Below are 26,129 nucleotides of genomic sequence, written 5' to 3'. Positions count from 1 at the left end.
TCCCATCTTCCAAGAATGTGGCAGAATCGCTTGCCCCATGAGAGAGCTCTTCCCATTCCGGCATGGCCATGGATCATCTGAGAGTACTTGAAAAAGTTAATGGGCGCTGGGGTGCAGTAGGGTAATCATCCGCCTGGAGCGGTGGCATCCCATATGGGCGCCTGTCCGTGACCCGGCTGCTCCTCTTCGGATCCAGCTCTCTGCTATGGCCTGGGGAAGCAGTGGAAGATGGCCCAAGTGCTTGGGCCCCTGCACCTGCATGGGAGACCCGGCCACGCCCCCGCTCCGGTCCCAGCCCCGCCCCGGCCCCGCCCCCGCCCCGCCCCGGCCCGTGCCGCGCGCCTCCCAGCGAAGGCGCGCTCGCTCGGGCTCTCGGCGCTCGCTTGCTCGGGTCTGGCCGCGGCGGGCGGCGGTGCGGGCGACGGCGGCTCCCGGGCGGTGCGGGCGGCATGGAGGGGCCGCCGGCCGCCGCCGAGGTGTCCCTGCACAACTTCAGCGCGAGGCTGTGGGAGCAGCTCGTCCACTTCCACGTCATGCGGCTGACGGACTCGCTCTTCCTGTGGGTGGGCGCCGCGCCCCACCTGCGCAACCTCGCCGTGGCCATGTGCAGCCGCTTTGTGAGTGGGGCCGGGGCCGGGGGGCAGGGGGTCGCCCCAGGGGCCCGGTGCGTCCCGCGCCTGCACCCCGCTCGCCTCGCCGCAGCGTCCGGGATCTCTCCTGGGCCCCACGCGCGCGCCGGCCGCAGCCCCCGACTGTGCTGCCCGCGCCCGCGGCGGTCTCCTCCTGCGCTCGGCGCGCCCCCGACCGGCTCAAGGCCCCTTCCTGCCCCGAGGGTCCGGGGCGACCCCTCCTCAGGGGCTCGGCAGGACCCCGGCAGCCGCCGCGGTTCGTCTCTCCCGCAGGCCTGCGCGGCGGCCCAGCCCCTCTCCCCGCTCCCCCGGTGCTGCCTGGACTGGTTTCTCAGGCCCCGCAGATGGCCGCAGTGGCCGGGCCGGCCCAGGCTGCAGCCAGGCGGCCAGAGCTTCCTGCTGGTCTCCCACGTGGGTGCAGGGCCCATCAGCAGGGAGCTGGACCGGAAGTGGAGCGGCGGGGCTTAAATTGGCACGTGGGGTGTGGGCAGTGCTCGCCCTGGGGCCAGCCCCTGTGTTTCCCTAAGGACCGTAGTCGTGTTGGGTGGGGGCCCACCCGGCTCACGGGCGCGAGTCCCAGCCAGCAGGGCCAGGCCTTCACCTTAGGTTGCTGGGGGGGCAGCCTAACGCACGCTGCTGCCCCCACGGCCAGCTTCCTACGGCAGCACCGCGATAGCCCGCAGACTGACATCGGACACGCGGGCCCTCCCGAGAGACCAACTCGGAGCTGGACAGAGACTGCCCAGGGACCGCCAGGCCCTGTTGCTGCTAACGCCCCTTCCGGCCCGCTGGCCCCTGCAACACTGGCTTCCAGGCCGTGTTAGGCGACTGGTGTGCTCCAGTGTGCTCCCGTCACAGCCCCGTGTCCCGTGCTGGCCTGGATGCCCGGGTGTGCTCCCATCACAATCCCGTGTCCCGTGTCCTGTGCTGGCCTGGATGCCCGGGAGTGCTCCTGTCACAGTCCCGTGTCCTGTGCTGGCCTGGATGCCGGGGTGTGCTCCCGTCACAGTCCCGTGTCCCGTGTCCTGTGCTGGCCTGGATGCCCGGGTGTGCTCCTGTCACAGTCCTGTGTCCCGTGTCCCGTGTCCTGTACTGGCCTGGATGCCCGGGAGTGCTCCCGTCACAGTCCCATGTCCCGTGCTGGCCTGGATGCCCGGGTGTGCTCCCATCACAGTCCCGTGTCCCCCGTGTCCTGTGCTGGCCTGGATGCCCGGGTGTGCTCCTGTCACAGTCCTGTGTCCTGTGTCCCGTTTCCTGTACTGGCCTGGATGCCCGGGAGTGCTCCCGTCACAGCCCCGTGTCCCGTGTCCCATGTCTTGTGCTGGCCTGGATGCCCGGGTGTGCTCCCGTCACAGCCCCGTGTCTCATGTCCCATGTCCTGTGCTGGCCTGGATGCCCGGGTGTGCTCCCGTCACAGCCCCGTGTCTCGTGTCCCGTGCTGGCCTGGATGCCCGGGTGTGCTCCCGTCACAGCCCCGTGTCCCGTGTCCCGTGTCCCGTGCTGGCCTGGATGCCCGGGTGTGCTCCCGTCACAGCCCCGTGTCTCGTGTCCCATGCTGGCCTGGATGCCCGGGAGTGCTCCCGTCACAGCCCCGTGTCCCGTGTCCTGTGCTGGCCTGGATGCCTGGGTGTGCTCCTGTCACAGTCCCGTGTCTCGTGTCCTGTGCTGGCCTGGGTGCCCGGGAGTGCTCCCGTCACAGCCCCGTGTCCCGTGTCCTGTGCTGGCCTGGATGCCTGGGTGTGCTCCTGTCACAGCCACGTGTCTCGTGTCCTGTGCTGGCCTGGATGCCCGGGTGTGCTCCCGTCACAGCCCCGTGTCCCGTGTCCTGTGCTGGCCTGGATGCCCGGGTGTGCTCCCGTCACAGCCCCGTGTCTCGTGTCCTGTGCTGGCCTGGGTGCCCGGGAGTGCTCCCGTCACAGCCCCGTGTCCTGTGTCCTGTGCTGGCCTGGATGCCTGGGTGTGCTCCTGTCACAGTCCCGTGTCTCGTGTCCTGTGCTGGTCTGGATGCCCGGGTGTGCTCCCGTCACAGCCCCGTGTCTCGTGTCCCGTGCTGGCCTGGATGCCCGGGTGTGCTCCCGTCACAGCCCCGTGTCTCGTGTCCCGTGCTGGCCTGGATGCCCGGGTGTGCTCCCGTCACAGTCCCGTGTCTCGTGTCCTGTGCTGGCCTGGATGCCCGGGAGTGCTCCCGTCACAGCCCCGTGTCCTGTGCTGGTCTGGCATGCTCCCTTAGCAGTTGCGTGTTCCGTGCTGGTGAGGAGATTGTGTGTTCTGTGACTGTATCCTTAGTACCTGACTCTGCTCATTTGTCCTAGCTCGGCGAGGCCCCTCGGGGAGGAGCCGGGTGAAGCCTGCTGGGGCTTCTGAGAGGGTGGGGAGCCACGGGCTATCCTGGACTGAGCCCCCAGTTGTTGCCTTGGAAGGCGACGGCCTCTGGACTTGGGGTGTCCCACGCAGGGGCCCCTGCCCTCTCCCTGGGCACTTGTTTGTCGGTGAGTCCTGCGAGGTGGCCTGTGGCCGAGGCCGTTCCAGGTTTCCTTTCCCGGGAGGGAAGTGGAGTCCTGGGGTGACTGGGGGCTGTGGTGTGTTTGCCGCCACGTCACTTTTTTACTTACTTTATCGAGAGGGAGACTTGCAGAGGTGAGAGGGAAAGACAGAGAGGTCTTCCGTCCACTGGTTCACTCCCCAAATGGCCACACAGCCGGAGCTGGGCCGATCTGAAGCCAGGAGCCAGGCATTTCTTCCAGGTCTCCCATGTGGGTGCAGGGGCCCAAGGACTTGGGCCATCTTCCACTGCTTTCCCAGGCCATAGCAGAGAGCCGGATGGAAGTGGAGCAGCCAGGATTAGAACCAGCGCCCATATGGGATGTGAGCGCTGCAGGCAGAGAATTAACTTAACTGTACCACAGCGCCGGCCCACCACCTTGCTTTTATTTTCTGGTCATAAGGCTTCCATTCTAGACAGTGGGTAAGGGCTGGGGGGCTGCATGGGGACCAGAATGCACGTGGGTCAGGCCGGGAACACCGTCCGCCCCTTCGCACAGCAGTGAGCAAGCGGGCAAGCTCCCGCCATGGGCTGCTTTGGTGGCCTGAGCTCGTGGCTGTCCGTTCCCAGCGTGGAGCGTCTTCTCAGCTGGGGGGTCTCCTTCCTCCAGGGTCAGGCAGAAAAAGGGGCCGGTGTCGGCTGGCTGATCTGCCGAGTTGTAGGTACTCCGAAGTTCCCTCTGAGGGCAGAGCTGGCTGTGGAAATGAGGCCAGGATGTAGTGGAAGGGAGGAAACCCAGGGCTGCTGTGGAGCCGGGTTGGAGTCGGCCTCTGATTACCTTGCAACAGAGTTCCATTGGAGCCTGGCCATGGCTGTTGATGCAGGGAGACCCTAGCAGACTTGTTTATTTGAAAGGCAGAGTTACAGAGGGAGAGAAAGTCTTCCATCTGCTGGGTCACTCCCCAGATGCCTGCAGAGGGAGGTCTTCCATCTGCTGGGTCACTCCCCAGATGACCGCACTGGCTGGAGCTGCAGCCATCGGGAGCCAGGAGCTTCCGGGTCCTCCACACAGGTGCAGGGGCCCAAGGACTTGGGCCAACTTCTGCTGCTTTCCCAGGCCATAGTAGAGAGCTGGATCAGAAGTGGAGCAGCTGGGACTCGAACTGGTGCCCATATGGGATGCCGGCACTGCAGGTGGCGGCTTTACCCGCTACGCCACAGCACCGGCCCATCCTAGTAGCTCTTGCGTGTTGATGACAGGTGTAGCAGTTGTAATGGAGCCCCAGTGGCCCATAAACCTGAATACTTACTATGTAACCCTTCCCAGAAAAATTGTGCCAGTGTATTGTGGAGGGATGGCACCCTCGGATCGGGGAGGGCCCCTTCCTTTCCCTTCCCCATATCTGCACTTGTGTGACAAGCCCGTGGGAAATGGAGACTACAGGACATCGCTGACCTGCTGTGGCCAGGGCTGGGGCTCGGCGTCCAGAGGGGCTGCACGGCTAGATGACGCCCCACCGGCTGGAGGGCGGCTGGCTGGGGAGCTGGGCCCTGCCTGCTCGTGGGATCCAGGCTGCCTGTTGTGGCCTTTGCAGTGGTGGGTGGCATTGCATGCAGGGAAGCCATCTGGACCTGTGTCTGCCAGGAGACCGAGTCCCCGTGTGACTCTGGTAGTAAACTACTAGGAGGGGTAGCGAGATGGGTTTTACACTACGTTTTTGGTGGGGAAAGGCTGCCTGGTAAGGTGGAGTTTCTTTCCGGAGGTTTCGCTGTGAATACTACTAGCCTGCAGGTAAAGGTTGAACTTGGACTTTGCCAACAGCCGGTGCACTGAGGCCGCACTTAGAGCTTTTCTATTTAAAAAGGCAGCAAGAGCTTTCTCTTTTCTTTTTCCTTTTGAACAAACCTCATTCTGTGTTGTGGCAGTTGTGTGCAGGCCGAGGAGACGAGGCGCAGTCTCTGCTCTGCCGGACTGTAGGTCTCTCAGTCAGCTGTCTCCACCGGGGCAGTGGTCCTTGGACGACAGAGACTGCCCCTCTAAAGCCCTCTGTGCCAGGAGGGTTCTCCTGGCAGGCTGCTGTGTGGTGAGGGTTAGCTAACGGGTGTTCCGGTCAGCTGGGCCTTTGAGTGGCGAGGGGGATTGCCCCCGGATCCCGGAGGAGATGTGTGTGTTGATGGAAACTTCATTTTTCCTGCCGCTTTCCTGCTGCAGCCGGAGACGAGGTTGACCACGCGCGGGTAGAAGCTTTGTTTTTGCCGTTTGGCTGCTGGTGCTTAGAGTCCCAGGGCACTGCTTGGCTGTCAGGAGCCCAGAGGGGCCGTCAGGGGACTGTGTGTGTGTGCATGCGCACGTGTGTGCTCTCTCCCAGGCCGAGGTGAAGAGACTGGGTGCCCTGCCTCTGATGCGCCTGCCCCCTGCTGTGGCCCCTTGATCTTGTTTGCGTCCCTGACTGGTGCCTTTGGTGTGCTCTGGCATCTCCAACACCACAACAAGCCCCCGATGTGGAGTCAGTGCTAGAACTCATTAACAGCACTGTGGATTTTTTTTTTTTAAAGATTTTATTTCTTATTTGAAAGAGTTGCACAGAGAGGAGAGGCAGACACAGAGGTCTTCCATCCGCTGCTTCACTCCCCAGTCCAGCAAAGGCTGGAGCTGCGCCAATCCGAAGCCAGGAGATTCCTCTGATTCCACACGGGTGCAGGGGACCAAGGACTTGGGCCATCTTCTGCTTTCCCAGGCCATAGCAGAGAGCTGGACCGGAAGTGGAGCAGCCTGGACTCCATCTGGCACCGATGTGAGATGCCGGCACTGCAGGTGGCAGCTTTACCTGCTATGCCACCGTGCTGGCCCCAAGCACTCTAGTTCTGCACCGACCTCCTGGGCGGGAGGTGGGCAGCCCTCTGTCCCCGAGGACCGAGGGTGTCCTTTCATAGCCCTCCACGGCCGCCCTCTAGCAGACCCTGAAGTCGTGGTGGGGGGGTGCCGCTCGCTGGTCAGACGCTGCAGTGTGCTCTGTCTGTCTTGCAGGACTCCATCCCTGTGTCCACGTCACTCCTCGGAGATGCTTCTGACACCACCTCTGCCGGCCTTGCCCAGCGCCTAGGTACGTACCCACGCTGGTGCCGCGCGGCCAGCCTGGTGGGCTCCCCTCCGTCCGTGGGGTCTTCGCTTCAGAAGTAGTGCAGTTGCCTCCTTGCTCCTGGAAGCAGAGCCCTCTCCTTTTAGGGGCACGTCTGTGTGTACCTGTCGTGTCTGGGGACCAGCTCCCAGGGGCCGTGTCGTCCTTGGCTGCATGGCTGCTAGTGCTCCCTCCTGTAGTGTCACTGCTTCCTCTCTTCGGGGGAGAGTGCGTGATGCCCACAGTGCCCTGCGGACATCACCGGGATTTGGTGGAGCCCGTGGAGCAGGTGTCGCCATGTGCATGAGGGCGGTCCTTCAGAGAGTGGCGGGGGCTGTGCACTGTGGCGGGGGGCCCCTCCCACACCCCAGACACGCTTCCTGTAAGTACTCAGGTAGCTCAGGTAATGGTGGCATGTTCTCCGTGGCCAGCGTGCACGGGCTGCCCCGCGACCGCCAGCAGGAAGGCAGCTCCTGTCTCCTCCAGGCTGCACGTTCCCAGCATTCCCAGTCACTTCTGGATCGGGTCCCAGCTGAGGGTGCGCAGGGCGGGAGACCAGCCCCGGTTTGGAAGAGCTCGTCCTTACGTCGGGCTGGGCTGTATGGAGAGTCTCCTGTCAGTCTGACAGGCCAGCTTCCGTCTCGGTCACTCTGAGCACCATGCACCTGCGCAGCACACAGCTGAGGAGCAGGGAGGCAGGGTGGGCGGGTGCCACTGGGCGGGGCTTCCAGACCGCCACACCCGCTCTGTGCAGCCCGCAGCCAGACCGACTAGTGACCGATTTTGGTAACTTACTTTCTTTTTTTAATTTTATTTACTTGCAAGGCAGAGTTAAACAGAAGGACACAGAGGAGAGAGTGCGCACGTGCTAGGTCTTCCATCTGCTGGTTCACTCCCCAAGTGGCTGCAGTAGCCAGGGCTGGCCCAGGTCGAAGCCAGGAGCTTCATCCAGGTCTCCCATGGGAGTGCAGTGGACCAAGCACCCGGGCCATCTTGTGCTGCTTTCCCAGGCACCTTAGCAGGGAGCTGGATTGAAAGTAGAGCAGCCGGGACCGGAACCAGTGCCCATGTGGGATGCTGGCAATGTAGGCGGCTTTACCTGCTGGGCCACTCTTGATATGGGATGAGGGTGTCTTAACTGCTCAGCTGAGTACCCACTCCTTGGTAAATTTATTAGGAAGTCGTTTCCGATCTACTGAAAAGTTGTGAAAAGGATAACGGAACTCTTGCTGAGCCTTTGCCCCGTTTCCCAGTTATGCTCCTGTGTTTACATCACTGTTTTTCTGAACCACTTGAGTCAGTTAAACAGAGGCCCTCTGCTTCTGAGAGCTGCGCTGTGTTAGCCCGTGAGGGGTGACACGAGTCGGAGGACGTGTCCACACCCCCTGGGAGGAAGTGCTCCCGTGTAGACGCAGCTGGCGGAGCGCCATGGCAGGCCCTGGTGGAGGGGTGCTGGGAGCTTGTCTGGGGTGTCTCGCATGGGAAGTGTTATTGCAGTAGTGTGAATCAGGCTCGGGAGTGTGAGCTGGACGCCGATGTCAGCCGTTGTGCACAGCAGGCTCCTCAGTGGCTGGGAGTCCATGGGGAGATGTGGTCTGGCGGCATGTGCTGCTGGCATCCCCAGAGGGACTGGTCTCACACGTGCAAACACTCGGGGCAGCGTTCTGTGCTGTGCCTGGGACCGGGAAGGGAGCGTCTCGTGTGGAAGGTGGAATCAGTGGCGAAGGGCTGGCCCGCAGGTTCTGAGCGGCCCTGGAAGCGTGCGGGCTTTGGTGTGGCCGAGGGGACCCTGCCCTGTTGTGGCTCCGCAGGGCTGGGCAGGGTCTGGCTGGTGCTGGCGGACACACTCTGCTCTCTCGAAGACACTTGGTGGCAGTAAGAGCAGTGAGACTCCCCCTGCCCTGGGTGGGGCGGGGGAGGGCACGTCCCGTCAGGAGGAGGGGCAGGCTGGCAGGGGTGAGTGACGGGCCTTCCCCTGCCGGCCACGGCAGGTCTGTGTCCTGCCTCACTTGCTCTTTTCAGGTCATCCTTTCAGATTGCCTCAGGCACCAGGAGATGATGTGCTGGGGCGGCACTGGAGGGGGGCGGGGAGGGAACCCCTCCCCCAGCTGGGCAGTCACTGCTGGGCACAGGGCACCAGGCAGTGTGGGGGAGGCTCGGCTGTGGGTGCCGAGTGCCTGCTCCTGTCCAGTTGTTTGTCTTCCTTTAGAAAAGAGGTAGAATTCTCGAAGCCGCCCGAGGCAGCGGCTGGCTCATCCTCTGTCACTTGGTCCGGGACGGAGGACCCCTTCTAGTCCTAAGAGTCGGACACATGGCCCTGTGCAGCTGGGAGAAAACACCTGTGAGGTGTGTCCTGCCCTGACTTGCAGGTGAGGACCTGGAGCCCACAGAGGTTTCCAGAGTGTAGTGGGCTCGGTCCCTGTCTCCCAGGGCTACACTGCCTCCTGCAGGTAGGAGGGCGGCCCCCCAAAGGACAGAGCGAGCTGTGGCCTGGATGAATCTGGCCGTGTGTGTTCTACGCCGGCCTTGGAAGCCCCATGCACCCTGGCCTTGCCTCACCACCTGTCTGCCTCTGGGTGACAGGTGTCTCCCTCCCCCGCCACTGAGGGTGCCTCTGGGTGACAGGTGTCTCCCTCCCCTGCCACTGAGGGTGCCTCTGGGTGACAGGTGTCTCCCTCCCCCACCACTGAGGGAGTCAGTCTAACGCATCAGCCTTGCTGGCCACTTGATTTCAGGATAGTGTTTTGTCTTTCAAATTTTAGGCATGTGACTCTAATTTTTGCATTTGGACCAAGAACCTCAACTAGAAAGGGACTTCCATATCAAAATGGTGTGTGTACACACACATACATGTAACATGTGCGTATATTTATTAATATATATGTGACTGCAGAGAACTGCAGGCTAACCCCTGGGAGGGGTGGACCAGAAGGAGAACTTTGATATTTAAATACGTTAATGTCTTTTTTTTTTTTTTTAAATAACTTTACCACCGAAAACCTCCTTGTAGAAAGAGGTTCTCGCACATGTTTGGGGGTCCCCTGGCTGCTTAGCAGGTTGCTGGCCTGAAACCCCGACTTCCTGATCTGGAAGTCTGGAGAGGGTCTGAGAACGTGCGTCTGACAGGCGCATCCCTGAGCCACTGCTCTCCACGCCGGGAGGGCCGCGTGTCTTCAGCGCACGTCTGCAGCACCTCTCCGGAGATCGGGAAGAACAGAGCTTTCTTTTCTAACTCCTGTCTCTTCCCAGCCATTTCTGGGCCACAGGCAGGGTGAGGACCACGGAGCCTGCAGGGTTTCAGTCATGGCTGTCAATGTGTTTTCTCTTTTTAGCCAGGAAGACGAACAAACAGGTGTTTGTCAGCTATAACCTTCAAAACACAGACAGTAACTTCGCATTACTTGTAGAAAACAGGATCAAGGAAGAAATGGATGCTTTTCCAGAGAAGTTCTAGCTGAATGCGGAAGTGAGAATCTCTAACTGTGTACAGTCTACTTTAAATAAATGGAGCCAGTCTCACGTCACCGGGGTGTGTTCACAGTTTCCTTCTCCTCACCAGTGTGTGGACCAAAAGGCTTATGTTGCCTGACCCGGGGCAGGAGGGAAGCGAGATGGCGGTAAACGTGTTCCCATTAGACTGCTCCGCGACAGAAGGGTTTGTGAAAGTGGGAGTTTGTTGGGATTGAAGGGCGTGGTCTAATCCAAGGAGTTAAATAATTCCCAGTTGAGCATACATGTGCTGAGGCTTCATCTGCCTTAGGAGTTGGTGCTTTACCCCTGTCCATTTCCGCTCAGCCCGCCCTCTGCGGTCCTGTCTTCTTGCTGTGTTCTCCCTAAACCCTTCCCCTTGGCATGTCTAGCTGTGTTCTCCCTAAAATGTTCCCCCGGCCTTTTTTTTTTTTTTTTTGCTGTCTTCTCCCTACATTCTTCCCTCTGGCACGTCTTGTGTTCTCTTTTGGGCCTGTTTGAGCCCCACTTGACACTGTATTTGTGGTCCTGGGGAAGTCTGACTTCTCTGGACTGTCTCCTCTTCTATAAAATGGGACTAATTCTTAACTTGCTGGGTTGTTGTTAGGATTAAGTATTTAGAAACTCTGGAAACTAAAGGTGCATGGTGAGTAGTTGTCAGTCATGGTTTTAGCTTCTCTATTTTCAAGGATTGAAATACTTGAGTTTTTTCTTATCTTTCTTTTCCCCTTCTTTTCCTTCAAGTCCTTGCTTTGGTCATTTCTTAGCTTTTTTTCTTAAAAACTTACTTGAAAGGCAGAGTGACGGGAGTAGGGGAGAGATGGAGACCTTCCATCTGCTGGTTCACTTTCCGAGTGGCTGCAGAGGCTGGAGCTGGGCTAGGCCAAAAGCCAGGAGCTCAGTCCAGGTCTCCCACGTGGGTGGCAGGAACCCAAGCGCTGTAGCCATCATCTGCTGCCTCTCGGGTGTGTTAGCAGGAAGTCGGATTGGCAGCAGAGCAGTGGGACTTGAACCAGCGCCGATATGGGATGCAGGGGCCTAACACTGTGCCACGGTGCCTCTTGCCCTTAGCTGCCTTCTTCCTACCACACCCTGGACCCTTCCCCCAGGGACTCAGGTGGTCTCGGAGCCGCACGTGCTTCCCTGATCAGGCAAGGGTGAGGCCCACCAGCTGAGAGGGCCCCTTGTGTTACTGGGAGTGGATGCTGAGGGTCGTGATGGGCCAGTGCTTGTGGACACGCCAGCCAGGACGTGGAGGTGCGGGTTCCCGATGCTGACCGCGAGGCCCACGCCAGTGAAGTCCTACGGGAAGCGTGGCAGGCACCTCTGTGGGAACAGAATAGTAAGTGACCACAGAGTCAGGGCTGAGGAGTTTGGTATAAATACTTTATTAAAGAAATAGTTTTCTTGTTAAAAAATACTACATTAGAGAGAGTTTGGGTTGTCAGTCTTTCCTCCAGTCACAGTGTGAGACACTCATTCCTTGACCTCCAGGAGCCCTCAGGCCATGGCTAGCAGGACACGAGCAGAGAGTCCTCTTCCAGTCACTGACCCCGGGTGGTCTGAGGCTGCCCTGGAGAGCGGCCTGCTCCGACCTCTGCCCGAGTCCCCTTGAAGACCAGGACTCTGAGCAGAGAGGGGCCCCCACTGTCCCCGCCGGGGCGAGGAAGGCCGCGTGCACAGGCGGGGGAAACAGTGACGCCGCGGGGGCTGAACCACGGAGCGCGTTTGTTCCTCGGCCGCGGCGGTGCCAGGTGCCCGTCATCAGACACCATCAGGTGAGGTAGGGAAGACATTCCAGAGGAAACCTGTTACTGGGCAACGCTTTTATTTCTGTACACACACATACAAAGTTTCCCCAAGGTACGACAGCGGCACCATGCAGACACACGTGGCTGCGGACGACAGCCCAGAAACGCAGGGTAAGCTTGTGCTATGTATGGGCACCGCCCAAGGAGTCCCCATCAACAAGACAGCAACACGGCTCTTACACTGGACCCTCCCCCAGGCGGGGTGCAGAGGGCCGAGGGCGGGAAGCGGCCCCACCCAGACGCACACGCTGTGCGTCAGTGAGGCGGTGTCCTTGGAAACACGCGTGGAAGCGAGGGCCTCCCCAGGCCGGGCAGTGCGACGGTCACAGGGCTCGCCCAGCGGCACTGCCGGCTCTGGGGCTTCTCGTTTGGCTCTAGGATAGCAGCGCGGGAGGGCGGCGCCCCGGCCGAGGCTGTGGTGCAAGGACTCGCGCTGTCCTCTGGCCACACCAGCCTCCCCGCCCGGTTCTCCAGGTGCAGGAGATGACGCTACTAGGACACATGGAGAACGTTCCCTTCTGTCTTGGGCGCTAACAGTTGGAGCACTGACGGGTTACTATTGACATCTGGAAACGAACAAAACGAAGACACGTCCAGCTCCGTCTCGGGTTCGCGTGGGTGCATAACTTCTGTAGGAAGGGGATCACAGCTCCCCTACCGGCTGGCAGGGGCTGTGGCGGGAGCACAGCGGGGAGTCCGTACCTCCCCCTGTCCCCTGGGGTGGGGCAGGGGCCTGAGAAGTGTCCTCACCGAGGACGACACAGGACCGAGGCGCTCAAGGGCAGCAGATGTGCCTGGGGGTGGGGGTGGGGCGCTGCAGCCAGGTGCACCTGCTGCCTCCTGGGGCTCTGCCCACAGCGGGGCTGTTACACTTTGGTTGCATGTCGTAAAGGTGTCCCTCAAGAGCTTCAGGCGTCCCCCGAGCTGCCGCAGCAGTGGAACGGGCGCTTGGCCACTGCCCAGGGCTGCCTTGGCGTGGACTCCGGGGGCCTCCAGCACAGCAGGCTTCGTTGCCAAGAGCCAAGTGCCCCAGCCGCGGCCGGCCCGGTCCTGGAGGCTGATGGATTTGCACGGTCGTCGTTGGGCCAGTGTTCTTGTTAGGGCGAGCTGAGAAGCATATAGATGCCACACCTTGTCCTCGCCTTCCTGGGACTGCTGGCACCGCGGCCACTTCCACTTAAAGGCCCCGTGACCGGGGTGAGGCTGCTCGCGACTTCTGTAGTATTGCAGGGTGTCCTCGGGATAGCGAGTGCAGGTGCACACCTGTCCAGGTGTAGACCCAGCAACGCCCTGGCTCCTGGCCGGGCCTCTGCATCTGTCCTGTCCTTAGAGGTTTGCTGCCTGGTGACGACGTAGCATGTACCCTAAAGAAGGTAAAGATCTAGGTTTGGCACGCGAAGGCTGTGCAGATCTAAAAGTGAACGAGGACTGACATAGAAACGTGGAACAAAAGCGACTTAGGGGAGGAGACTCGGGGAGGTGAAGGTGAGCTGGACCTGGAAGTGGGAGTGGGCGACTGGCCAGGCACTCGCGGGCCTCTGCAGCCCCCAGGCAGCGCCTGACGGTGCTGCCGTGTGCTGGCAGCGCGAGGCTGCACGGCCCCTCGCCCACTCGGTGTCTTCCGAGGCGGCAGGCTCCTGCTGCTGGATTTGCCAGACGTGACGGAGAGGTGGGCACGTGGCAAGCTACAAGGAGAGAAAGCCGACCCCTCGCTGGCCCTCGGAGCTCCAGCAGCCCTTGGCTGGAAGCCGCATGAGGGCCTGCAGAGGCCGGAGTCCACGCCTTCCTGGCAGAGCACGGGCCCTGCAAAGAAGTGCCTTGCGCAGGGGCGAGGTGGATGGCTCTGGGCAGGAGCCAGGCTGTCCGGAAGGGCTGGTGCCTGAGACTCGGCAGGTGCAGCCTGGGCCCAGGAGGTGGGGCTGGCAGAGGCCTGGGCAGCCACGTCTCCTCCCGAGGTGACAAGAGGGACTTGTCACTTCGCTGTGCGGGACGAAACGAGGACACCACGCAGCCCCTGCGAGCAGGGCTGGGCTGGGGTGAGTTATTGCTTTCTCCAGAGTCCTCTTGCTGTGCCCGAGAGGCTGGAGGTCACCAGGACTCACGCCTGCTGAGCCCCCAGCTGTGCTGAGCAAGTGAAAAGCAGCAACGGACGATGGCGGGCGTGCCAGGGAGCACCTGGTGCAGGCGCTGCGGGCCCCGGCGTGAGGTCGGCGCGTGCCAGCATCCAGGCCGGATCGCCGTGGTGTGTGCTGGGGATGGGCACGGCGCGCCGGCTCCGGGAGGCCGCCCTCCCTGCTGTGCTCGGCTGTGGTGGCCTTTTCCAGTTACTTTCCTGTTGTCTGGTTCAGAAAGAAGCCCCATCTTCAAGTAGTGCTGGCAAGACAGACAGACCTGACGGCGAAGGAGGGCGCCTCTCTCCTGGGCTGACTGACGCCGGGAGGGAGTTTTACAAAAACGAATGTGCCGCAGACCTCCGTGGGGCTGCCTCTGGGGTCCTCGGCCATGCAGACCTGGCGCCACCCCCGCTCCCCAGTTAGCGGTTTCTGGTGAGAGGTCTGACCGTCTCCCAGAGAGCTTCCGGCATCAGGTCCAAGAGGGGCTGCGCCGGGGAGAGATGGCGCTGCTTCCCCAGGCAGGGGCGACAGGAACTCCGGCCTCAGCAGAAGCTGCAGCCGCCAGTCCTCGGGTGCAGGTCACTCTGAATCGCAGTCCTGGAAACGCTCCACGGGAGGGTCGCGACTGTCCACGGGCGGGCGAGGAGCCGCAGGGGAGCGGCCGCTGCGTCGGTCACTCGGGACTGTGTGCCTTGGAGTGGCCAGAGGTGGGGAGAAGGGTCCGGTTTTCTGATCAGAGAAAGAATAAAGTGCTTCTTGGTAAAAATGACCAAAATAAATACAAACGTTTAATGGCAGAAAAGAAGTCTTCGAAGGGTTGTTTCCAAGGAGTCGTTTCCTCCGGGGACTGGCGGAAAGACAGGATTCCCCACACCAGTGAAGTCTCACGATGCGGCAGCAGCGGATGCGGATGCGGATGGCCCCGGCCCCGGCCCGCGACCCTCTCCCCCACCCCTCAGCTCCCCCGCGGGGACGGTGGGGCACCCGCTACATGGACTTCATGCCGTTGGCCGTGGCGCCCTCGGGCAGCCCGTCGCCCACCGCCGCCGCGTCGTGGAGGCCCGAGTAGTCCTTGAGCTCGGCGTTGGTGAGCAGCAGCGGCTGCTCCCCCTTCCGGTGGGGCAGCAGGGGCTGCCGCGTGTAGTGCTCCCCGTTGGAGATGTTCTCGGGCAGGTTCTGGTCCCTGCTCTCGGGCAGCAGCAGGATGCAGATGATGCAGATGAGCGTGCAGCAGGCGAAGATGATGTGGTGCAGGAAGTAGCCTTTCTGGTTGTGCAGCTCGATGATGGGCGCCGTCAGCATGCCGAAGCCCGCGCTGGCCAGCACCAGCCCCAGCCCGCCGCACCTGCAGGGGAGGGGGAGGCAGAGCGCACGGGGTTAGCGGCGGGGGCAGGCCCTGGTGCTTGGAGACCCTCAGTGGTCCCGACGCTGGAGGGGTGCCTTGATGGGATCACACAAGTTCAGGTTCGGGCACCATGCATGTGGCCCACAGGGCCTCCCAAGCCACCTGCCCCTCGGCTGCTGGACTGACAGAGCTGCCATGAATGAAAGCTGGAACGCTGGCCTCTGGTGGTTCACAAGGACAAAGTGTTACCAACCATGCTGTTCTCCAAGGCCTGCTCCTCATTTAAAGAAGGGGGTGGGGGTGGGGGGACACTAAAGGGATTAGAGAGGATATGAAAGACAACACACCAGAGGGGGCTTTCTCCATCACAGCTGCGGACTGCAAGATATTTCAAAAGGCAACGCTTCAGGGCCTGCGCTGTGGCTTAGTGGGTAAAGCTGCCACCTGCAGTGCTGGCAGCCCATATGGGCGCCGGTTCGAGTCCCGGCTGCTCCACTTCCGATCCAGCTCTCTGCTATGGCCTGGGAAAGCTTGTGGAAGATGGCCCAAGTGCTTTGGCCCCTGCACCCAGGTGTGGGACAGGGAAGAATCTTCTCTCTCCTTCCTTTCTCTCTCTCTGTCCCCTTCCCCTCTCTTTCCCTCTCCCCTCTCTCCCTCTCCCTCTCCCCTCTCCTTCCCTCCTCTCCCCCCCCACCCCTCCCCCTCCCCTCTCTCTCTTCTCTGTGGCTTCCCTGCCTGCTGTTTCGTGGTGGATTCACTTGCCCCATGAGAGAGCACTTCCCATTCTTGCATGGCCATGGATCATCTGAGAGTACTTGAAAAAGTTAATGGGTACTGGGGTGCAGCGGGTTAACGCCCTGGCCTGAAGTGCCGGCATCCCAGGCTGCTCCTCTTCCAATCCTGCTCTCTGCTATGGCCTGGGACAGCAGTAGAAGATGGCCCAAGTCCCTGGGCCCCTGCACCCACGTGGGAGACCCAGAGAAGGCCCCTGGTTTCTAATTGGTGCAGCTCTGGCCGTGTGGCCAATTGGGGAGTGAACTAGCAGATGGAAGACCTCTCTTTCCTCTCCCTTCTCTGTGTAACTGACTTTTAAATCTTAAAAAAAAAAAAAGGCTTCCCTTACTGCATTTCATGTCACATGTATTCGCTAAAAGCACTCTGCATTCTCCCATGGGAACTGCCCCCTCTCGGGACTGCTCCTGGAGGGTCCCAGAGACCAGACCTGCCACCAGCGCACAGAAACTCCCTGGGGCTTTGACTCCTGTACCTGTAACTGCTCTACTAAAACACGAACCTGAAAGTGCATTACTGGGGCCACGGCGCTCTGCGGCTCCTCAGAGCGGGCACCAGGCCTCAGGAGGCTGGCTGAATCCCAGCTGCCGGGGGTGCCGTCTCCGGGATGCGGTGCAGAGTGGCTTGCTTAGCCGCAGAGCAGCGGGCAGAGCCCACAGGGACGCAGCTGGTTTAAGGAGACTTTCTCATGCAGCGTGCATGACCGTCCCGTGTGAGCATGGCCCGGGGCTGGGTCCCTGCAGAAGGCAGCTCCTGTTCATGGCTCCTCACCCACACGACTGTCCTACGAGGTACAAGTTCCAACGCAATGTCAAACCACCACCAACCCGAAAATACCTAGGAATAAATACCATGAAGACCTGCACCTGAGCACTAGAAAACATCGCTGAGAGAACTTTCAAGAGAGAAAAGACGGGCAGACATTGCGTACTCGTGGATCGGGAGGCTGCACCGTGGGAAGAAGTCAGACCTTCCCGAGTGCATCCACAGAAGCAATGCAGTCCCCACCAGAACCCTGGCTGGGCCGTGGGTGTTTGGCCCAGCACCCAGAACCCTGGCTGGGCCATGGGTCTTTGGCCCAGCACCCAGAACCCTGGCTGGGCCGTGGGTCTTTGGTCCAGCACCCAGAACCCTGGCTGGGCCGTGGGTCTTTGGCCCAGCACCCAGAACCCTGGCTGGGCCGTGGGTCTTTGGCCCAGCACCCAGAACCCTGGCTGGGCCGTGGGTCTTTGGCCCAGCACCCAGAACCCTGGCTGGGCCGTGGGTGTTTGGCCCAGCACCCAGAACCCTGGCTGGGCCGTGGGTCTTTGGCCCAGCACCCAAGATGCTGGTTGGGATGCCTGCGTCCCACATCGGAGCGCCTGGTTCAGTCCCTGGCTCTGGTTCCTGACGTTAGCATCCTGTTAACGTAGACCCTGGGAGGCAATAGAGACGGCTCAGTTACGTGGGTTCCTCTCATGGGGGAGGCCTGCCTCGATTTCCTGGCCCAGCTCTGACTCCGGCCTGGTGCCGGCTGTCGTGGGCATTCGCTCGCTTGCTTGCCCTCTATCTCTGCCTCTCTGATAAATTTAAAAGCCCATGAAATCCCAGCTTAAAAAAAGTGATAAATCCTGAAATTTTCAAGGAATAAAAAGGACCCAGGAGGACAAAATAATTTTGAAAAAAAAAATTGAAAAACTTGACTTCCCAATTTCAGAACTCACTGTAAAGTTGCGTTATGGGCGGTACCGCGGCTCACTAGGCTAATCCTCCGCCTGCGGTGCCTGCACACCGGGTTCTAGTCACGGTTGGGGCACCGGTTCTGTCCTGGTTGCTCCTCTTCCAGGCCAGCTCTCTGCTGTGGCCCGGGAGTGCAGTGGAGGATGGCCCAAGTGCTTGGGCCCTGCACCCCATGGGAGACCAGGAGAAGCACCTGGCTCCTGCCATCGAATCAGCGCAGTGTGCCAGCCGCAGCGCACTGGCCGTAGTGGCCATTGGAGGGTGAACCAACGGAAAAAAAAAAAAAAAAGAAGTTGCATTACTCGAGGCCGTGTGTCACTGGTGAATCAAGCCAGTGAAACAGGATTCAGTTACGAGACAAACCTGGGTGACTGGTTGTTGATGAAGGCAGAGGCTGGGGCGGACAGGGACAGCCTTTTCAACAAGTGCACAGTGAGACATTCACATGCAAACAGCGGCCTCAGACCCTTGCGTCACAGCTACAGAAATGAACTCCCCAAGGATCATGGGACCTGAGTGTAAGCTAAAACTTCTAGAAGAAGAAAATCTTCACGAGCCTGGCATAGGCCAAGATTCTTACACACGTAAGACACCCAAAGCCAGGTCCATGAAACAGCTAATTGACCGACTGGGCTTCACCAAGATCCCAAACTCCACCATGCAGAGCTCTCGCCCGACACGGGACAGGGGTCCAGAACACGTCAAGAACTCTCGGCTGCTCAGCAGACAACGCATTAGGAAGACTGGCAGTAGAGCAGGCATTTCCCAAAGACTGCACGCGACACATGTCCAGTGGGACGCAAGCAGCTGTCCACAGCAGTGGGCACACGGCTCCGACCGCAGCGAGACGCACTGCACACCACCCCCGGCGCAGGGCCCGCCGTCACCTCTGTTCATCTAGAGGACTGCCGAGGCCGGGCAGCTTCGGGCAAGCACCCGTACTTGGGAGAGGCCGGAAGCGAGCTGGAAAGCCGACTTTCCCTGCTACCCAGGCGCAAGTGGCTGGGGCTGAGGGCACCATCCTGGCTCCACCCCTCTCACCTCCCCAAGCCTGGGCGTGCATCCAGCGGAAGCCCCGCCTTCCAGGGGCTGTGACGCCCACAAGGGCACGGGGAGATCTGAGCGTGGGTGGGGTGACGGTGTGCAGTGCATGCTGGGGGCTGCACTGGGCAGGGGCCACGTGAGTCCTGCAGTTGGGGGCGGGGCAGCAGGTGTGGGGGGACACATTCAAGAACTGGAAGGCTAAGAGGTTTCTCAGGCGCCCAAGGCCTCCAGGGGTGACAGGGAGACCCCGAGTTTGGAGAAAGTGCTGCAGCCATGTGCTCCTCCCTTTTGCCTTCCCCACTGACGAAGCTGCCTCCCACCCACCCTCCTCCGCCGTGCCAAGGACCTATGCACCCTGCCCGGAGCCCATGGAATCCAGCCACGTGCACGCCTGCCGCCATGAACAGGTGCACAGGTGCCCCTGCCAGGCCGCTCCCTGGGACTCCCAGTCCAAGTTCACCGTGCAGAGCAGCTGCAGGGCTTCCTCCTCTCGGGGGCTCCCCCTGCTGGCCACGTCCAGAGGATATTCCAGCACAACCTTGTGCCTTGGGTGTGATCTGATTTCTGGTACCAGCAGTAACTCCTCACCAATAAAACACCATGAGGAGGCTGGTGCTGTGGCTCAGGGTGGAGCCACCAACCCCGACACCGGTGTCTCATATGAGAGCTGGCCCGAGTCCCTGCTGCTCCGGCTCCCTGCTGCTGTGCCTGGAACGCTGCTGAGCGTGGCCCTGGAGCTTGGGCCCCTGCACCCACATGGGAGCCTAGGATGGGGCTCCTGGCTCCTGGCTTAGCCTGCCCAGCCCCAGCTGTTGCAGCCATCTGGGGAATGAACTAGTGGATGGAAGATCTCTCTCTCTCCCCCTCCAATTCTGCCTTTCAAATAAATCTTTTAAAACACACACACACACATGGGAAGGGCGCTGACACACAAGCGCCATGTGGCCGAGGCCCATGGTGGCTTCCCCACTGCTGACAGCCAGCAAGGAACTGCGGCCTCAGATGACGTTCCATGAGGAACTGCACCTGCCAGTCACTGGGCTTGGCAGTAGGTCCCGCCCCTACTGATGCAGCCTCCCGGGGACACTGAGCCCAGACCCTGGCCCACTGCAGCTGGGAGATAACGTGGGGCTGCTGCAAGCTGAGATTTGGGGTCATTTGTTTGCACAGCCCATAGTTAATATGCTCCATGAAGGATCCCTAGCTTTAGCTGGGAGGTCGGTAGTCAGCCACCCCTCGCTGTGGGGACGCCAAGGACATGCAGACGAGGACCATTACTTTTGAGGGCGTCTCCCATGTCCCAACCCCCTCCCCAGGCAGAGGGTTCCAGCGGGACATCTGGTATCTCCGTGACCTCATCTGCTCCCATGCCCTCAAGGGCGAGGTGTACTGTCTGGAACACGAGCCGGCACACGCTGTCTGCACGTCATGAGCACTGGGAGCTTGCGGGTCACGCTGGCTTCCAGGCGGGAGGGTCAGCCGACCCTGGTGTGTGGGACCGGTCCCATACAGACAGCCTCTGCCGACAGCCAGGGGATCGGGTCCCTCTCGGAGGAGCACTTGTGAAACAGCCGTGTGACCTCTCTGATGGATCCTGCCTTCCAGATGCTGGAGGACACGTGGGCTCCCCGGTAAGGGACATGTCCGGGGCTTCTGACATCGTTTGCTCTGAAAGCTTGTTGGTTTCTGCCTGCCCTTCCTGACACTAACTGCGCGGGCGCCCTTGCTCACGTGGGTAGTGATACAGGGTGGCAGAGTGCGGACCCCAGGGAGGGCAGGCACGGAGTCGCTGCTAACAGCAAATGCTTAGCACCAGGCCCAAGTCTGCATAATCCAGGTTGACCACATCATATTAATACATTATGTTAATGAACCGCCAGCTGGAATGAAACATCTGGCATTTAAAATACCCATGTGTGGGGCCAGCGCTCTAGCACGGTAGGTTAATCCTCCGCCTGCGGTGCTGGCATCCCATGCGGGCACCAGTTCTGGTCCCGGCTGCTCCTCTTCCAGTCCAGCTCTCTGCCATGGCCTGGGAAAAGATGAAGGAGACCTGGAAGAGACTCCTGGCTCCAGATTGGCCCGGCTCCAGCCCCTGCGGCCATTTGGGGAGTGAACCAGTGGATGGAAGACCTTTCTCTCTGTCTCTCCTCTTTCCATAACTACCTCTCAACTAAATAATAAATAAAATCTTTAAAAAGAAAAGCTATGTGCGTATATGCATGTGTGCATACACGAGTGTCACAGGGAATACAGTTGGGCATCACATAATGGCCCCGAGGGCAGCAGGATGGGGGTCCCAGATCACAACAGAGCCGAAACACTGGGCTGGTCAGTGACATCACAGCTGCTGTGACGTCATGTGTGTCTGGTGATGCGTGAACACCTGCTGTGCTGCCAGCCGTGTAAAAGCGCAGGACACACAATCTACGTGCGGTACAGAGTCCTTGATAATACCCCGCCGCCCCTCTTACCGCTGTTTCAGAGTGTACTGCTTCTGCCACTTCCAGGGAGAGTGCCTACTGTGGGGCGAGCATTTGAGGGGTCCCACACGGGAGCATCCGCATTCCATTCCCAGCTCTGACTCCTGGCTCCAGCCTCCTGCTAGTGCAGAGCCTGGGAGACAGTGGTGGTGGCTCACATGGGAAACCTGGACTGAGTTCCCGGTTCCCATCTTCAGATCTTCAGCTCAGGGCGGGGGGGGGGGGGGGCGGGAACCAGCAGGTGTGAGCTTGCTGTGCCTTCTCTGTCTGTCTCTCTGCCTCTCACCAAAAAAAAAAAAAAAAAAAAAACCAAAAAAAAAAAAAAACAAAAAACAAACAAACAAACAAAAAAACCTACGAAGCTGTGTGCAGGTGGTGTGGACACAAGCTCATCCATTTCAGTTTTACTGCGTCTCTGGACTCCGGCAGAGGCTGTGCTGAGTGACCTATCTGGCCGCTGTGAGCACACCTTGTGGTGTGCACGGTGGGACAGCCCAGTGATGCAGCTTACCTGCCATTAAGTGACGCATAACTGTGTGTGTGTGTTTTATTTTTGATGAAAACATTTAGATTTTCTATTAGATTCCATGAAATTTTTCAGTAATATCAGGGCCAATTTTGGTAGAATTTGGTATGCAGATTTTGGCTTTTTTTCTCTCTGAAAATCTGTTTAGAGAATGGGATTGTTAATATGCGTGGTAGTCTTCCAAATGCAGACTGTGTTCTTGCTGTTCTCTCTGTCGCCACTAGAGGGAAGAACATGCCCATGTTTCATATCACAGATGCCTCAATTTATAGATAGAAGAGGCAAGTTTTGCCTCCTGCTTTAGACGCACAAGAATTTTAATATCCAGTGGATATCTTGATATTGCCAGTGACAGTACATAAATAACTTTAAGGATTGAAAGACTTAGCAGAAACAGCAAGCCTCAATTAAGAATTCCAGCATCTTGGGCTGGCATAAGGGCACAGTAAATTAAGCTGCTACCTGTGGTGCCAGAATCCCGTATCAGAGCGCCGGTTCAAGTCCCAGCTGCTCCACTTCTGACCCAGGTCCCTGCTAACGGCCTGGGAAGGCAGAGGATGGCCCAAGTGCTTGGGCCCTGCACCCACGTGGGAGACCCGGATGGAGTTCAGGCTCCTGGCTTTGGCCTGCCCAGCCCTGGCTGGTGTGGTCATTTGGGGGAGGGAACCAGCACAAGGAAGACATGCCTCTACCTCTCTGTTGCTCTGCCTTTTAAACCAAGCAATCAATCTTCGTAAAGAATTCCAGGATCTCCACAAAGTCACCAGGTGCGTGACCATCACCACCTTGCATTTAAGCACAAGACACAGGCCTCCCATCTCTCACGTCCTCCTCTACTTCTGTGATGTGAAGTCAAGGACACATCAATATCTGTGCCAATTTTTGCAGAAATGAAAGGACCTGCCTAACATGCCCAGTCAGGGGTGGTGCCATCTACTGTCCCTCAGGCTGGGCCCTGTGCACGCAGTCACCTCTGCGTGTGGGCTGGAGGCTGCTGGCAGACCCCCAGAGGGTCCCCAGTGTGAAAGGGGGTCGTGTGCACACCGCGCTCACCCTGTCCCCTACAGTGAAGTGCCGGGTCCTTTAAGCACAGGTAGCCCCTGTTTTATGCGTAGCCCCCATGGGCCCAGGAGTAGCCCCAGGAAGGAACAGACCTCCCTGTGACCTGAAATGACACAGCTCAGCATACAATGAGGACATATTCCAGGTGAGACGGCAGAACAAACCAAGGCCGAACCTAGCGCCAGGCACACGCGACTTCCATTAAAGGCGAGGCCGCCACAAAAATCTCTTGGAAAATGGAATTAAAACTTGCATGTTTTGGTGCAAGACTTTTTTTTTTTAAATTCCTGCATAATTTTTCCCATAATACCCATTTTCTTCAAAGTTTGATTTATTTTCTTTTTTGCAAGGCAGAGTGATAGGGAGAGACGGAGATCTTTCGCATGCTGGTTCATTCTCCAGATGGCTCCAGCAGATGGGGCTGGGCCAGGCCAACGCCTGGAGACTAGAACTCCATCCTGCTCTCCCGTGTGGGCGCTGGGGCCCAAGGACTTGGGCCTTCCTCTGTTGCCCTCCCAGGAGCATGAGCAGAGAGCCGGGACTGAACCCGGGCTCGCCCATGGGACGCGGGGGTCCCGGGTGGCGGCTTACTCCCCTGGCCATGACTGCTGGCCCCGGTGCACATTTCCTGTGAATGTTTTGAAGACCTTTTGTGTTTGCAGATTCCAGTGTTCTAAAATCGAATCGAGTATCTTTTAACTCCATTTTCCACGAGCTCTCGGAAGTGCACACGGATTCCTGAATCAATGACACCGCCCTGTCTCTGAGGCCTCACTGGATCGGCGCCATCAATGCCTGGGGCCCGGGACCAGCGCCTGCCGCTTCCTCTCGGGCTCTAACCGAGGTCTCGCGGCCGAGGTGACTGTGCCGACTGTGGCTCCTTCCTTTGCCAGGGGCAGCTGCGGCCCCTGTGCCCCAAAATCCCAGCTGCTGCCCGGACAGGACCCAGGATGGAGTTCCTGGGGGCCGGGGTGACCTGGCCAGGCTGGCTGTCCATCGCCCGGGCTCAGGCCGGCCCTGCCACCTACCTTATCACGGTGGGCGTGATCTCCGCACAGAAGAACACGCTAAGGCTTCCCACCGCGTGCGAGGCGAACATGCCCACGATGGAGAAGGCAATGGAGAACTTGTCCTTGACGCTGTCACTCATCCCTGCAGGGGGATGGGGAGAGGGGACAGTGAGGGGGGCGTAGAGCGGGAGCGAGAGGCAGGCAGGCCTGGGGGGAGCGGGTGGGGAGGAGGGAGGCCTGGGACCGCACCAGGCGCCTCCCTCTTCCCTGCTACCCAGTTTGCAGTTCCCTCTGGGAGTCAGCGGGTGGAGGCCCTGCAGGGGGGAGGGTGGGCTGGTTGTCTCCCAGGTGCCACGCAGCACCCCCTGCCCCAGCCTCCACAAAGCCTGGGCCATTGCAGCCTCGGGGGTGACCAGCCCACCCGCAGGACAGAGTAGCTCTGTCAGGACTGATTTAAGGGAACAGACACAAACAAGCTATGGGCCCCGAGGGAGAGTGCACAGTGGCCCCGGCCCCTGTTGGCGGCAGCAGGGCTACAGGTGCGAGGCGGTATCAGCGCAGGGCACCGCACGCCACCGCAGGTCCCACATCCAGCCCAGTCCAGCCCCACCCAGGGCTGCACAGGAGGGCGGACGCTCCCCTGGGGCACTGGCCACGCAGGTGCAGTGAGACAGCATCGAGGTGCGGGGCAGAGGCGCTGCTGTCCGCCGTGGTCAGCAGCGAGCGAGCGACACAGTGGCTTCCCCGGCAGCACAGCCAGCCAGGCGCCCGACTCTGCAGGCTGTCGCCCTGGCACTGCTCATGTGACAAACCACGTCCGTGCTGACTTGGGGCGCCTGGGGGGTGGGGAGGGGAGGCATGCGAGCCGAAGCTACACGAAAACAGGCAAGCGCGGGTGAAACTCTGTAGCAGCAGCAAGGCGGGGCAGCGGATACAAATGTATAGTGTCCAACCTACGGCCAACTTCAGCTGCAGTTCTTGGAGGGCAACAGGGGGAGAAAGAGAGGAAGTGAGACCACAGGTCCGTCGCCGGGCCGAGACCGCACGCATGCGCACGCGCGTCGGGGCTCACCTGAGTCCGGGTGCTGGCTGTATTTTCCGATCACTGGGCCGGCGGGCGGGGAGGCAGCACGCGGAGCAGGATGACGAAAGCAGGCAGATGGGGAGAAAGCAGGTCAGGTGTGGAGCCCCTGTGGCGTGTTCCCCTGAGACCTGTTTTTCCAAGCTAAGCCCCACCAGTGCCTGCGTTGGTGCCAGCCGCCAGGGCACGGGACCTCACGGTGGACTAAGCAAAGATCGTTTTGCCTGGAAGAAGGAGCTGAAAACCTTGCTGGGCCCGGAGCTTGGGGAGGAGACAGAACCCTTGAGAACAGGAACCTTGCAGGCCCGGGGGGTGAATTTCCTGGTGCACTCGCCGCGGGTGTGTCCTGGCCGGCCAGACACTGCCTGCCCCCAGCTTTGAACTTGCCCAGAGTTCTGTGGCTTCCCGGTCTGGGCCACGAAGGGCATCTGTGATGCTCCGGGGGCCCATGTCCCCTGCTACATCTGTGCCAATCCTGGGAGCCAGGCACAGGCAGGGGACAGGTGAGGCCCACCTGTCCCAGCAGGGGACAAGTCCATGAGAACCTGCCCACAGGTAGGCCAACTGCTCCTGGGTTTGAACCCATGCTGGTGTGCACCGCCAGGCTGCCCGGCGCTGTGGGGGTGGGGCAGTCACCAAGTCCAGTTTGCACAGCTCGGTCCCTCAGTGTCCTGAGCCTATCCCAGGGGAGCGGTGCCCGGGCGTGAGCGGGGGGCTCAGGGGTCCCGCCCTCAGTGCCGCCGAGGCTGTTCGCAGCGTGCACAGGGGGCTGCAGACTCCCGGCTTGGCCTCCAATGAGTTTTGACCTTCTCAGTAAAGAAGGTCCTGGGTCCCAAGAGGAGCTGATGAACTTGGCAGGACTCATTCTGCCCTTCAGGCTGCCACACACGCACAGAGAACAAACCAGCCTTTTGTTCTTTGTTGTGCAGTCACACAGACACAGCCTGCCCCTCAGTGGACTGGCGTGCTGGGGTCTCAGGGTGGTGGGCAGCTGCAGAGAGCTGTAGCTCTTGGAATGACCCCTGGGGCCTCGGACGCGCCCCAAGCCTCACCCAGCCCCTACACACATCTGGCCCACCCACTGCTGCGCAGCACCCCCTGGGGGCCCGCCCCGCCTGCCCGGCACACTCACGGTTCAGGAGCCCGAGCTGCAGGAGCGAGGCCAGGGCCGTGAGGATCATGAAGAGGAGCAGCCCTCCCCGGCGCCCCAGGAACCTGACCACCACACACATGGCCAGGCAGGAGGCCAGCGCGATGCTGGCCATGGTGTAGTAGTCGGCGTAGAAGTTCTCCAACAGTGGCACCTTCACCTCATGGCCCATCATGCTCCTGGCAAAGCAGTGGTGGATGCCGAACCCCGTGAGCCTGTGGGAACACAGCACCGAGAGGCCGGTGGGCGGCGAGCCATTGCCCAGGGACTCACTGCGCCCAGGCGAGAGCGCGA

General features: G+C 60.3%; 2 protein-coding genes across 7 annotated transcripts in view; one reads left to right on the top strand and one right to left on the bottom strand.

Moving 5' to 3' along the window:
- Positions 1-369: 369 nt before the first annotated feature.
- Positions 370-9,754, top strand: PSMG4 (proteasome assembly chaperone 4). The gene is made up of 3 exons (XM_002720953.5): positions 370-617; positions 6,140-6,215; positions 9,563-9,754. Exons 1-3 carry the CDS (start codon positions 450-452, stop codon positions 9,682-9,684), a joined length of 366 nt encoding a protein of 121 aa, XP_002720999.1. The 5' UTR covers positions 370-449; the 3' UTR covers positions 9,685-9,754.
- Positions 9,755-11,070: 1,316 nt separating this feature from the next.
- The window catches only part of SLC22A23 (solute carrier family 22 member 23), a 169,272-nt gene continuing 154,213 nt past the window's right edge, over positions 11,071-26,129 (bottom strand). The window contains exons 7-11 of one of the 6 annotated variants that reach the window (XM_002720951.5): positions 25,818-26,050; positions 24,677-24,709; positions 24,558-24,581; positions 23,623-23,746; positions 11,071-14,968 (exon numbers count right to left, since the gene is read on the bottom strand). In XM_002720951.5, coding sequence (XP_002720997.2) covers positions 14,611-14,968; positions 23,623-23,746; positions 24,558-24,581; positions 24,677-24,709; positions 25,818-26,050 — 772 coding nt within the window. In that variant the 3' untranslated portion in view covers positions 11,071-14,610. Of the gene's footprint in view, positions 14,969-21,360; positions 21,753-23,618; positions 23,747-24,557; positions 24,582-24,676; positions 24,710-25,817; positions 26,051-26,129 lie in introns of those variants that run through there. The other 5 variants (XM_008274277.4, XM_002720952.5, XM_070074476.1 and 2 more) reach the window with 5 other exon arrangements.

The sequence above is a fragment of the Oryctolagus cuniculus genome, chromosome 5, assembly GCF_964237555.1.
Source record: "Oryctolagus cuniculus chromosome 5, mOryCun1.1, whole genome shotgun sequence".
NCBI lineage: Eukaryota > Metazoa > Chordata > Mammalia > Lagomorpha > Leporidae > Oryctolagus > Oryctolagus cuniculus.
This window is presented reverse-complemented; position numbering and strand designations above follow the sequence as displayed.